Raw genomic sequence first — 12,500 nt, 5'->3', positions numbered from 1 at the left:
TTATTATTATTGTTATTGTTAAATATTATTAATTTTTGTCACTGAGCTTCCACTGTTACAGTGCACAGCTACTTGAGTTTTTGGTGTTATGACTCGGGTACCCATATGCACGTAGGTTGGTGAGTCTTGCTCACTGTCTTTAACAAATGACAGCCCTGTGTTGATTGTTGTAAAACTGCACCATTTGTGTATAGTAAAATCAATTCAGGTGAAGTTGCTAACCCTACCAAAGTAACCTTGTTTTGTTTTATGTCTGATGCTGTAGGCCACTGCTATGATTGCACCTTCTGTGTCAGGTGGTGCAGCATCATCTCGACCAAGTTCTGGAAAGTCAGACAGTTCAAAGTCACCTGCCACGTCATCAGATGAAGGAGACAGTGAATGCATTTCATATTCAGATGGCAGCAGTGAAGGTATAGTGTACAGTATTTACAGTGTATTTTAAGTGGAACCTTGCCCTACATGTAGGACCACCCGGTTTACACAATGTATAAACAATAATTATTATTATTATTGGATGAGGTTTTTGTGTTATCCAGAATAATCAAGGTCGCGGTAGGGGTTATCAGCCGAACCCAAAGTCTGAGGCTGATAACCCTTACTGAGACCTTGATTATTCTGGATATCAAAAAAACCGAATCTAATAATGTTATTGTTTTATTATACACTGTACAGTGTACATTGAACTAAGCAAACCTGGAAGTCATGTTTTTGCTTCTTCACTGACGGCAAGCAACACAAAGCATGTGAACTTGACGTTATTACCCTTAGAAATCACGCACCACGGTCACAGATGACATAATTTTATTATGCATGACTTTGAGTGTCCTTGACATGATTATTGTGTAAGCAGCTACACTGTACAATCCTCGCCAAAAATCCTTGAAACACCCCTTTCCCCTTGACAGTGTTGAGATGACATTTTACTGTTTGACTGGCTTCAACAACACTGAAAAAGGGAGGGGGATGAAAACGGTGTGAGAATGTTCAAAGTGTTTCAAGGTTTTTGTCGAAGATTGTAGATGGCGTCACAGGCGCTGGTTTCGAAAATTCATTGTATGCTTTTGTCCAATCAGAAAAGAGATAGTGACTTCAGTGTATTATAAAAAAATAAAAATAAATAATAATAATAATAATAATAATAGTAATAGTAATAGTAATAGTAATAATAATAATAATAATAATAGGAAGTGGTGTAATTATTTTGACCTCCACCTGAATGTCGTAGTCAAGTTTTGTTTCTTGCTTAAGGAGATTCCCTAGTATTTCACTCGCATTCTGTTCTGTGCATAACACAGCATAGGCCACGTTCGTATTGAGGCATGGCTACAAGGCCAAGTCTCAAGGGAGATTTTGAAACAAAGCAATGTTTAAATGTAACGATGAAGACTCATAGCCTTGTGTGAATATTGATATTATCAAACATGGCCAAAACATTTCAAAATGGTGCCCTTTTGTGTGGGAAAGCTCACTAGAAAGAATGGTGATTTTCAGAGCACAGCAGTAAAAAGCAAAACGCAAAACTTTTTGGACTCTCCAAAAAAAAAAAAGTAGAGTGATGCTAAAGTGTCATTTCAGTCCGAGAGTGAAAGTCAAACTGCACGGTCAGGTGTATGTGTTTTCGAGGGGTCGAGCTCGGTGTGCTTTCTGTTTTCTGCTAAACAAGGTTGGTGACTTATCTTTTTTTTGGCATAATGTTCTTGTATGACTCTTCCTCTTTGTGCTGTAAAAGTTAAAAAAAAATTACGCCGGAAAAAAACAAAGGTACAGGAAAAAAAGTATTCGTAGCCATCACTCATGGACACAAAATTGTCTCTTTGAGATCATGCACCCGAGGATTATTTGTAGTCAGTGCCTATGCCATAAAACAAACATTAAATTTATTCTTTTTGAACAATAGAATACACTTGTTTTGTTATTTCAAGAATTACAAAGTGTCTGGGTATTAAGCATTACTGCTACATGTAATTGGGGACACAACATACAGTAAAGGAATTATAAATATGAAAATAAGTAAGATGTACAAATTGTACACATTTAAAAAATAATTTATTAATGTATCCTCACAAATTATTACAGTACACAATTAACTACAATTTAGAATAATTATTATTCTAGAATTCTTTTATATCAAGTCAAGATAACATAGGTGACAGTTCTTGCAGATATTCTCAAATAAAGATTCTATATCTCTTCTTCTGATGGTTGAGATGAAGGCATTTAGGCTTGTACTCTCCTTATCTTCTCTTGAAAGTCTTGACCAAAGTGGGTTGTTATTTGAGAACACAGTATTACTGTCACCAAGTGTCATCCTACCTTAAAAATCATTTTAATTGTCTTTTGAACTTAAGAAGGCAATGTTTGTAACACTGTTATCTGTTTTCAACTATGGTACAGTTTACCATAATAATTGGACTAAGTGTGTCAGTATCATTATGATTCTTTCTGTCTTATGATAGATGATGAGCCATTGCTTGGTGAGTGGCTTCGAGACACATTATCTTCAACACCGTCAATCGCCTCATTGAGTCCACAGCCCACATCAAGAAAAAAGTCTGAGGGGGCAGATGTTGGGGACAGTGGGTCAGAGACCACACCCACCGGACGATCATTCCAGATGGCACCAGACGAGGTGAGTGAATCCAACAGAAGGTAAAAAACTTGGTACTTGTAGCATCCAGGGGCTTTCACTGTTGGCAGTAGGTTTTCCCTTAGTGGAGACTACAGCTGTGGCTGAAATGTCTTAGCAACTTTTCGTTGTAATACCGCTACATGTTATTTTTGTTATGCAAGTGAAAACAAGGAAATCGTTCTGGCAAGACATTGGAGATAAAGGTGGGGCAATGTAATGGCTTCAGATGTGTATAAGCATACAACTGTATGTGTGTACAGTTTAACTTCAATACAGGAAAGTCTAATTTCAGGACTTGTTCTGTTTTCACAGTACATGTACTTGGCAACCTGCACCCTGCAGTTCCTAACTAGACACCTTCTTAGCAGTACAGTGCCAGATCTGACTGACTACATCAGACATTCCTTTACTGAGGAACACATGTCAGGGCTTGTGGCCGTTGTAAAAGATCTTGACAAGCTATCAATCACAAGAATGGAAAATGATGTTGACATGGACAAACTTTGTGGTGCTGTTGATCAAACAGTTCACCTGTTGCTTGTCTCTGACTTGCTATCAAACAGTCAACAGGTTTGTGATAGCTTTAGGTGCACCATTATGATAGTACTTTGTTGATATACATGTAACTTTGTTCCTTACTTGTAAGATTTATAAAATAATTTATATTAAATGAAGTGTTAAGATATATGTGTACTGCTGTAAGTTGAAAACAGAATTGTCAGGGCAGTCAGTTGAACAGATGTCTCTGCCACTGTGATCCTTTTAATAATGCAACTCCTGGAGAAGGCTGCTTTTTGTGGGGGAAAAAGTATTTCTAGAACAGGGTTCAGATTGTTTCCGTGGACACTCAGATTCTTTTGTTTAGTAAACAAAAATTAATTTCCAGTTTTTTCTGTTTAATAAACAAGTTTGACAATCAGATTTGTTTACATGTATGATACAAAAATGTGGCACTTTTTGTGAAACAGAGAGGTCTTTTTCATTTTTGAAACAAAAGTGACACGCTTTTTTTGTTTAATAAATGAAAGTTACACATGGTGACTAAATTTTTTTGGACAGGCTGCCACTACGGAAAAAAAATATTGTGATAGAAAGCAAAGTGAGGGGTGACCCGAAAACACTGACCCCCGGTCCGTGGACCCCCCAACAGACAGGGTATACGGACTGGTCCACAGACTACCCCCCTGGACCCTCTCTGTGGACCACCCCTAAACAATATAAAAATACTGTAACAATAAATAAGATAAAATAAAAAAAATAACAACTGAAGGATTTGACTTGCGGGTTGTCTGGCGGGATAGACCACTTGTGTTGGTTACACTCCGCAAATTTAAGAGACTAAGGCTCTGGCTCAGGCGCAATTTATGGTAAGTACATACAATGTACATGTATTGCCACTTCCTTCACTGAATCTTCTCTAGGGACCAGAGTGCTTCCAAAAAGACCGATAATCACCAAGTTCTATTGTTTTCATTCGTGTTTTCTTTCCCTCCCTCACAAATTTTATAGAACACAACTTCTCACTTTCGTCTCTCTCTTCCAAACAAAATGGCGGAAGGAATTATTGGTCTTTTTCGAAGCACTCTACAGCAAAGGAAGTGGCAATATGTGATTACTATACCTTGGGATTTCGCTGACATGAGTGGTTTATAATCCTGAAAACCAGCAAGTCAAATCTTCAGTTGTTAAAATGTATTTTTTATTATCTGGATTATAAACCACTGATGTCTGCGAAATCTCAAGGTGTAATAGTAATCACATATTGCCACTTCCTTTGCTGCATAGTGCTTCGAAAAAGACCGATAGTTCTGCTTCAAATGCCTCGTCACTTGTTACAATCTGGGATTATAAAGCAATATTTCATTGTTGTTACTAACACAGGATATTTTTCTGAGTCAAATTGGACTGGCTCCTCTTCTGGAAGGTCCATGGCCACTGAAAGTCAGCCAGCGTTGCTTGGGAATCCTTGCCAGGGTATTGCTGGCAAGACAACAGAGATCCCTTCACACAGACTCAGGAATGGACATTCCAGAATGCATTACAGTTTGGAACAGGCTTCTAAATACACTCAGAGACTTGTCTCTCCAGGGAGATCATCCTCAGAAGCAAGGTACTGTATGGTAAACTTAATCTACCGGTAGGTTGACTTCAGTCAGTGAAATTGGTAGTAATACTGCTACTAATAATTTTTTGGAGGGTTTCTTCAATAATCAATGACAAGAATAATAATATTATTAATTGTATTTAGAGTCAATTATAGTAATGATGTTAGTCAGTGTAATGGTTATATGGTCATTATTGTTACACATGCATCATAATCACTTTAATGTTAAATTAGTATTTTCCCTTGTGGGCTTAATGCCATCATAAGAAAAAACAAAAGCAAAAAATTAAATACATGTAACATATAATTATTTCTTGTTAGTTGAGTTTGTGGAGAGCTTGTTGTGATAAGAATTCTTTCAAAAAATGATTTAAATATCAGTTATCAATAATAAAAGTGAATTATTCACAAAGTCACCCTTCATAAAAGTAGGGAAAATGATTTGAATTCATAATTTTGACATGACAAATAAACCATCCAATAATATGAAAAGGAATTCCTGTTTATGAGTAAATGAACACCACACATACTTGTACAATATAAATGTATAGGCAGGCAAATATTGATTTTTCTTGTTTCGTATTAGATCTGAATGTGGAACATCTTCAACTGTTTCTGTTCATTTTCCACAATTTCTCAATGACACAACGGAAAGCTATTCTGACATACTGTGCCGAAGTGCTCATAGTAGTTGCCAATTCCACATCAGTATTACATGGTGTGCCTGTGGCTATTTGTCGTCTCTTGCAACTGTTAGACTATTTCCTTCACCACCTGTCAGTTCCACCTCAAGATCTCTTCAAACAGGTTTGTTTGTGCTTTGTTTCTACATGTACCTTTGTTTCTAATGAAATGGATCATATGAACTGCGGATATGAAATCAAGTTAAGCTATGATCCTTGCAGTTATGAATGCAATTTTTGCAATTGCATAAAGAAGCCTGAAAATTTCAGGACTTCAACAGGGTTTGAACCCGTGACATCGCAATACTGGTGCAACGCTCTAACCATCTGAGCTATGAGGCCACTGACGTTGGGAGCTGGTCATTTGTGGGTTCCAATGTTCCCGTGAGAAATGAATCAATGATGAAATGATATGAAATGGATCATAATAATATGAACTGCGGATATAAAATCAAGTGAAGCTTTGATCCTCGCAGTTATGAACGCAATTTTTGCAATTGTGTAAAGAAGCCTGAAAATTTCAGGACTTCAACGGGGTTTGAACCCGTGACCTCGCGATACCGGTGCAACGCTCTAACCAACTGAGCTATGAAGCCACTGACGTTGGGAGCTGGTCACTGGGGGGTTCCAATGTTCCCATGAGGATTGAATCAATGATGAAATGATATATAAAATGGATCATATATGAACTGCGGATATGAAATCAACGTCGGTGGCTTCATAGCTCAGTTGGTTAGAGCGTCGCACCGGTATCGCGTGGTCACGGGTTCTAACCCCGTTGAAGTCCTGAAATTTTCAGGATTCTTTACGCAAAAACTGCGCTCATAACTGCGAGGATCATAGCTTCACTTGATTTCATATCCGCACTCTGAAAACCATCTTCTTTTCTTTCTTCTCTCGAGAGATCCCGGTGGGGGTCCACATTTTGTACCGTCCCTGCTCAAGACATTAAAATCTCAATTCCACCCACGAATTGTCGTTAAATTACTGTAAGTGTAATTGAAGATCTCCCATCCCCTCTGCAGCTTTTCTACCATTAATGTAAACTAGTAATACTGAGTAAACACTACAGCAGTGTTCTTACCAGGCCTACCAAAAGGAAGAGGAATATAGTTTAACTTGGCAAAAATGCAATGTGAACCTGTGAATCAAACAGGCCATCGAACGCAGTAGTCATCTTTAACTTGCCAGAAGACTGAGGCTAGTTTGTGGTCACGATGCTGGCCACATTTACGGAAGGCTCAATTCTCAGAATATGCACTTGGGGAGTCACAACTGCAACAAAAAAGATTGACATGGTTCTTTTCAAACCCTAAATTTCCAAGGTCCACAAAAGTCAATCCACCTGTAGAAGACAATAATATTATTCTGCTTTGTAATCAACATGTAGCAAGAAAGATCTATGTGTAGTTCAAAATTCTTGGAAGATGAAACAGTCATGGGTGGCTGGAATACATGTATTTAGAAGAAAAAAATTGTACCTTGGAAAAGGGCCCAACCTTTTTGGGGGATTGCCCCTAAATTTAAAGGTTATGGGCCATATGACCCCTTGAGAAAAAAATTCTGGTAAAACGGTAACTACTTGGACAGGTGTAGGCACTCATGTGGTGGCATACACGTACCAGTGTACTCGCAATTACAGTCGTTGCATTTAGCTTGTTTACGTATTTTAAAGATGTAAAGGCTTTTCCTTTATTCAAAATCTATTATTTACACTTTCCAAATAAAATTAAGAGATTTTAGAAAATCTGGTATGTTACTTCTGGAATGTACAAGTAGTTAATGAAAGATGTAAATTTCTAAGGGTACGTAAACATCATTTTCAAAGGCTATATCTGTTAAAGCATGAAGTATAGTCGGCTATTGGGCATTCATTTCATTCATTCAATGAATAAAAAAATCTTAGTGGCCAGGCTGGCGACTAAGTGTGAAAAGTTAGTCTCCAGTGAATAAAGGAAAGTCGTATTGGCGACCTCGCCGCTGTCGCAACATCAAGAACTGCAATTCTTAGCCATTACTAACTTGTACACTTTTCCACACTTGGCTCATAGAGCCCTTTGATTTTCCTTTCCATTTGGGGTAAAAGTCGTCTTCTCCACTTGTCAAAAAGGGTGAATAAAGTGGGACATTTGATAGCTCTTATAAACTGGCTTCATGTATTATTAATAATATTTTGATATCGCAGTGTGGTAGCTTCTATCATTAATTTTATAAGTGTTAGTTATGGTTTTTGCTGTCTACATTGTAGCCTTTTGTTTTTGGATTGTTGGCAAGTCAATCTACATGTATATGACTTGGTAAATAAAATCATTGCTTTACCTTTTCCTTACAAGTTCCACATTTGTATTACAAGTCAGGTCTTCTGGGCTCTTATTTTTTGTGCGTGCTGTTTGTTTTCCAGGTGCAGCAAAATTTATTCCAGAGTCACACTTCAGCCAGCTCTAGATTGTCAAATGACAAGGGCTCTACCAATGAGCTGCCTATACCTCTGCATTACGGTGCAGCTGGACAAGGTCATGAATTGCCTCCCTCAAGTATCAAAGCTCAATTACTGGTTGATGACTCCTTTTCATCTAGCAGTAACTCTCAAACTTTATCACCCAGATTTTATGAGCTAAGACCTGTTCTACCAGGGGATAGCTTGGATAAAGAGGTACTTGACTTTACTTAATACTAGGCAAAAACGTGTTGAGTGATCTTAGTGACAGGACGATACAATGACTTTTTCAAGGCACATTGTTTATTTGTGGTCCAACTTGAGTCATTCATGTCGGAGACCTGTTAGCTAGGGTGCAAATGGTGCTACTGTACATGTATGTGTGAGAAAAACAAAGCAATAATTATGTTGGACAAACATCATGCCAATGTCACAATAGTAATATTGTTATTGTCCGTGTACAAGTCCAGTGTACAAAGTGACATACTGTAATGTACAGGTTGTCAACTTCCTGATGAAACATTAAAAATTAATATTCAATACAGTATGAAGTCAAAAAGAAAATTAACATGACATGACATGACATGACCAAATTCCCCCTGCTCATACTTTGATTGGTCAGCATTAGTTAGATGGAATCTCCTCAGAAGAAGAATTTTGCCAAAGTCAAAGTGACTGCATCCTTGGCCAAGGACTGACAGAACCTGTTGGTTGTCTTCCTTTACCATTTTGACCAGTACAGTAGGTCTCTAATCCCTGCCCTCTTACCCTGGTGGTACCATCAATGATCAACATCTGACCTTACTGACCAATATCACGATTGGCTAGCTTGTGGTGCTGTACATGTACTAGATGTGTATGAGAATATTTGTTGAAAGTTGAATGTCTGTTGTCTGTTGGTAGGCTTGTTCCACCCTTCTCAGCTTGTCAGAGCAGGGACCGAGTTACAAAGAATTTCACTGTGCCATAGTCAATTTGCTTATGGCTGGATCATTGCATAAAGCAAAACATGACATGGGAAATGCACAGACAGCTTCCTTGGTTGCTACAGTAATAAAACAATCTTTCATCCTCACTTGGCGCATACTAGATTGTTTGCCACCTTCATCTGATTTTTTCAAGGAACTCTCACAAGATCTGGGAAACCAACATGTCCAAGTAACGGTGAGAGCATTATTGGGAATATCCCTTCCATGAACCGATTAAAGTGTTTTGTTTATTTCTCAAGTTTTGTTGGTCAACTGCGCCAGAATTAAGCCTTGCGTCATGCAAGGACTGGACACCAGTTAATTTGAATTAGGCAATGACGTCAAAATGGTAGGATGGTGTGGACAAAAAAAGAATTTTATTTTCAAGCTTTCAGTTGCTGGAAAATTCAATTTAGTTGAAGCCATTTTAAAGTTGTTTTATTAAAGCCAAGAAGTTAAAATTAATCATTACATTGTCACCATTACATGGTTTGGTTTAAGCCCACAAGCCACCATTACACAAAGGATTTACTATTATAGGTAAAAAAGTCATGCATGGTAAAGCAGTGCTGGTCACTGCTTTTGAATCCCGGTTTTACTCTTTGCAGGATCCTGATCTGTCTAGATTATTGTGCAGGTTGAAGTTTGTGTCAAAACTCGGCATAGCAAGTCCTGATGTCACATACTGTGAAAGCTTAAAGGTATGCGTTACTGCAAGCAGGTCTCTTACTTTATCAACTCATTGATTATGTAAACCATTGTTACACGAAACTTTCTGTGTGTCAGACAAACCAACTGATTTGAAGGCAAAGAGGGATAAGCACATACAGTGTAACATTGTTGAGCTGGCAGACCAGTGGGATACTTCATGTAATAAAAGAACTAGAAAAGTGACCTGGCTCCCCAGGTGTTCTTTAGGTCAGTGGTTGGAGCATCCAACCAGTGTTACAGAGGTTACAGGTTTGAATCCTTGCTGGAACTTGAATGAGTTCTTCAGTTTTCCTTTTGACCATCGATCAATCAATCAATCAATTCTTTATTTGATAAAGCAGGTTAAAATTACAAAAACTATTAAAGTTACTGTAATAACTTACAATAATAATACTGTAATAACTTAATTACTTTAATCAAAATAATTGCATTTTAACTACCTTTTTTTTTTACAGAGTAACCTTGTGGAGCAGGGTATGTCCAATGAAGACTCCCAAGACATCATTGAAAAAGTGACAAAGCTCAGTGGTAATCTGCATCACTCTGTTATTATGACAAAACAATTATTGAAAGAGGTAAGTATGTGATGTATGTGAAGGTTTGACTCAAGTTACAGTAGAGCACTCAGTCACAGTTTTTTCAGTCACAGTTTTTCCAAGTGTACTTGTACAGGGCTCAAAATAAAATAAAATAAAAATCCAGTTGAATTAAATAAATTATTATTATTTTTTTAGTCACAAGTTTGTACAATCATATACTGTAAGTTTGGGTCATTGCTCTGTATTGTGTTTCCAGTGGTTTAACGGAACAAAAGATGAGCCGGAAATACATGTGTGTAAAGAAACCACTGAAATGGCAAGTGGTCCAGGGGAAGGTGTTGTGCATGTAACATCACAGATAAATTACACTCCTCTACAGTGTATTTACCAGGATGCTTATATAGGCCAAAGAACTTTTTGCTTGAAATTAACCCTGCTCAAAGGCTTTTTCTACATGTACATGTACAGTATGCAGACATTTTTAAAGCTACTATGAACCAAGCACAAAAACTTACTCTTTGTCAAAAGAAACTAGTGTGTTGATGTTGTGAAAGTACATGTAATGGTGTGGTGCATTTCATCAAATTACATTTGTAATCTTTCTGCAGTTAGAGGGAACATTCACAATTTTAATATTCTACTGAGGAAATCACAGTTGTATCAAGATTTTATTTTTCACGAAGCAGTGTAACAAAAACTGTGCCCTGTATAGTTCCAAATTTTAAGCCTATACATGTATGTAATTCACTTGATTAATAAAAATTTCTGGTCACATGTTTTTGGCAAAAAATCATTTCTGACATGTGCTAAAAGCATTTCGTCCAATCAGAAGTGACTTGTCAAAACACACCACTTATTTATTTGCCACAGAAAAAAGAAATTAAGATACATTAATATGAACAATCAAAAAAGAGAAGACAGAAAGGAAATAATTCATTACAATCATTATGTGGCGTGGAGGCCTAAAAGATTTCATTCCACAAGCTAATTCAAGTTCTCTTTGCCTAAGCTGTCAGCATGAGAAAACTTTCATACCAGTTCATCCTTAGTGTGAAGCAAAAAGACTGCAAAGATTTTAAACCTTCAAGTCTTGAAGGTCCTCTTTCAAGTTTTAATCGACATGTGGAAGAAAATCACACCTACATGTACATGTATAAACGAACTAAATACATATTTGACTCTTCAAGCGAAGACAACAGTGCGCCTTTGACAGATTCAGCATCATTGAAAAGCTAAGCACTTCCTTTTACTGAGCTTTTCTTCCCTTTTATTATAATTATGTCTTGAATGAATGTTATTACAAAAAACTAATTTGTTGTTATGAAATTGTCATGTTGTAAGCTTCTTTGATTCAACATTCAATTCACAATTTTATCTTGTTTGTTTGTTTTTTATTTATTTGTTTGAGCAGGGTGAAGTTTTGGCAGCTATTCAGCTGATGTGGACCTGCTATACCCACCCACCCATATAATCACAGAGGGCAACCACAACACCGGGAACGCTGCCTTTGTAATTTCATCTGCAAATGGTTAGACTTTCAAGTCTTCTCAGATAAGGGCTACAAACCCGACGCCCGGTCTCACAAATATCTTCCATGTTAATTAGTTCCCTCTGGGGCATTAAAGAACCCACACTATTCGAGAAGAGTAGCGGATGAAGTTTCCAGTGTTGTGGCTGTCCTCTGTGATTATATGGGTGGGTGGGTATAGCAGGTCCACATCAGCTGGATGGCTGCCAAAACTTCAACCTGCTCAAACAAATATATAACAAACAAACAAACAAACAAACAACAAACATGTGAAGGAAGAAGAGAAAGGAAAAAACACTAAATTTCTTTTCAGATAAACAAGCTTCAAAGTGAGTTCATCAAGGATGACATTCCTTCCAAGCTCCCTGGGTTCCTTAGTCTTTGTGTCCTTGATGCAGTGATTGGAAAGACTCATGTTGCTCTGAATGATTCATTGTGTGGTAACACACAGGAACGTCCAGATTTAACACTTTTTGCAGAATATGCAAGTGAACTGCTGCCAGTACTTTTGGACTTGATTTCATTGTATCAGAGGTTTGCCGAGTAAGTCCAAGGACTATACAGTTTGTATGCATGGATATACACGTATACACGTGTGTGTATTATGTTATAGGCAAATCTGGTCTCAGGTTGAATTCGGTTTTACGTAGGTTAAGTTGGTGATCCTCATTTTACCTAGGCTGAATATGCACTTTTCGTACATGTTGTTTCAATCAGCTATCAACCTCCCTAAAAAGGATTGAAAACAACTCATTTACTATACCTTTCCTCCTCGACTGTCTTGTGCATCTGAACACATCTTCTTAATGTTTCTTATCATCTTAGTCTCATTTTGGGATAATTAAGGTACTAGACATAATTCTACGTGTACCCTTTATTGTACTTTATTGCTCTAATA

The 12,500-nt window shown here is 37.4% G+C and overlaps 1 protein-coding gene across 2 annotated transcripts in view; it reads left to right on the top strand.

Annotated features, from left to right (window-relative positions):
* LOC138023464 (E3 ubiquitin-protein ligase UBR4-like) overlaps window positions 1-12,500 on the top strand; it is a 97,841-nt gene that overhangs the window by 6,336 nt on the left and 79,005 nt on the right. For both annotated transcript variants that reach the window (XM_068870473.1, XM_068870467.1), the window contains exons 7-16: window positions 266-413; window positions 2,460-2,632; window positions 2,945-3,202; window positions 4,514-4,742; window positions 5,323-5,543; window positions 7,821-8,072; window positions 8,760-9,020; window positions 9,433-9,525; window positions 9,991-10,110; window positions 11,916-12,145. In XM_068870473.1, the coding sequence (XP_068726574.1) occupies window positions 266-413; window positions 2,460-2,632; window positions 2,945-3,202; window positions 4,514-4,742; window positions 5,323-5,543; window positions 7,821-8,072; window positions 8,760-9,020; window positions 9,433-9,525; window positions 9,991-10,110; window positions 11,916-12,145 (1,985 nt within the window). The remainder of the gene's footprint in view (window positions 1-265; window positions 414-2,459; window positions 2,633-2,944; window positions 3,203-4,513; window positions 4,743-5,322; window positions 5,544-7,820; window positions 8,073-8,759; window positions 9,021-9,432; window positions 9,526-9,990; window positions 10,111-11,915; window positions 12,146-12,500) is intronic.

This window comes from Montipora capricornis, chromosome 2, assembly GCF_036669925.1.
Source record: "Montipora capricornis isolate CH-2021 chromosome 2, ASM3666992v2, whole genome shotgun sequence".
NCBI classification, from domain to species: Eukaryota; Metazoa; Cnidaria; class Anthozoa; order Scleractinia; family Acroporidae; genus Montipora; species Montipora capricornis.
The sequence above is the reverse complement of the archived record's forward strand: the minus strand, read 5'-3'. Positions and strand labels throughout refer to the sequence as shown.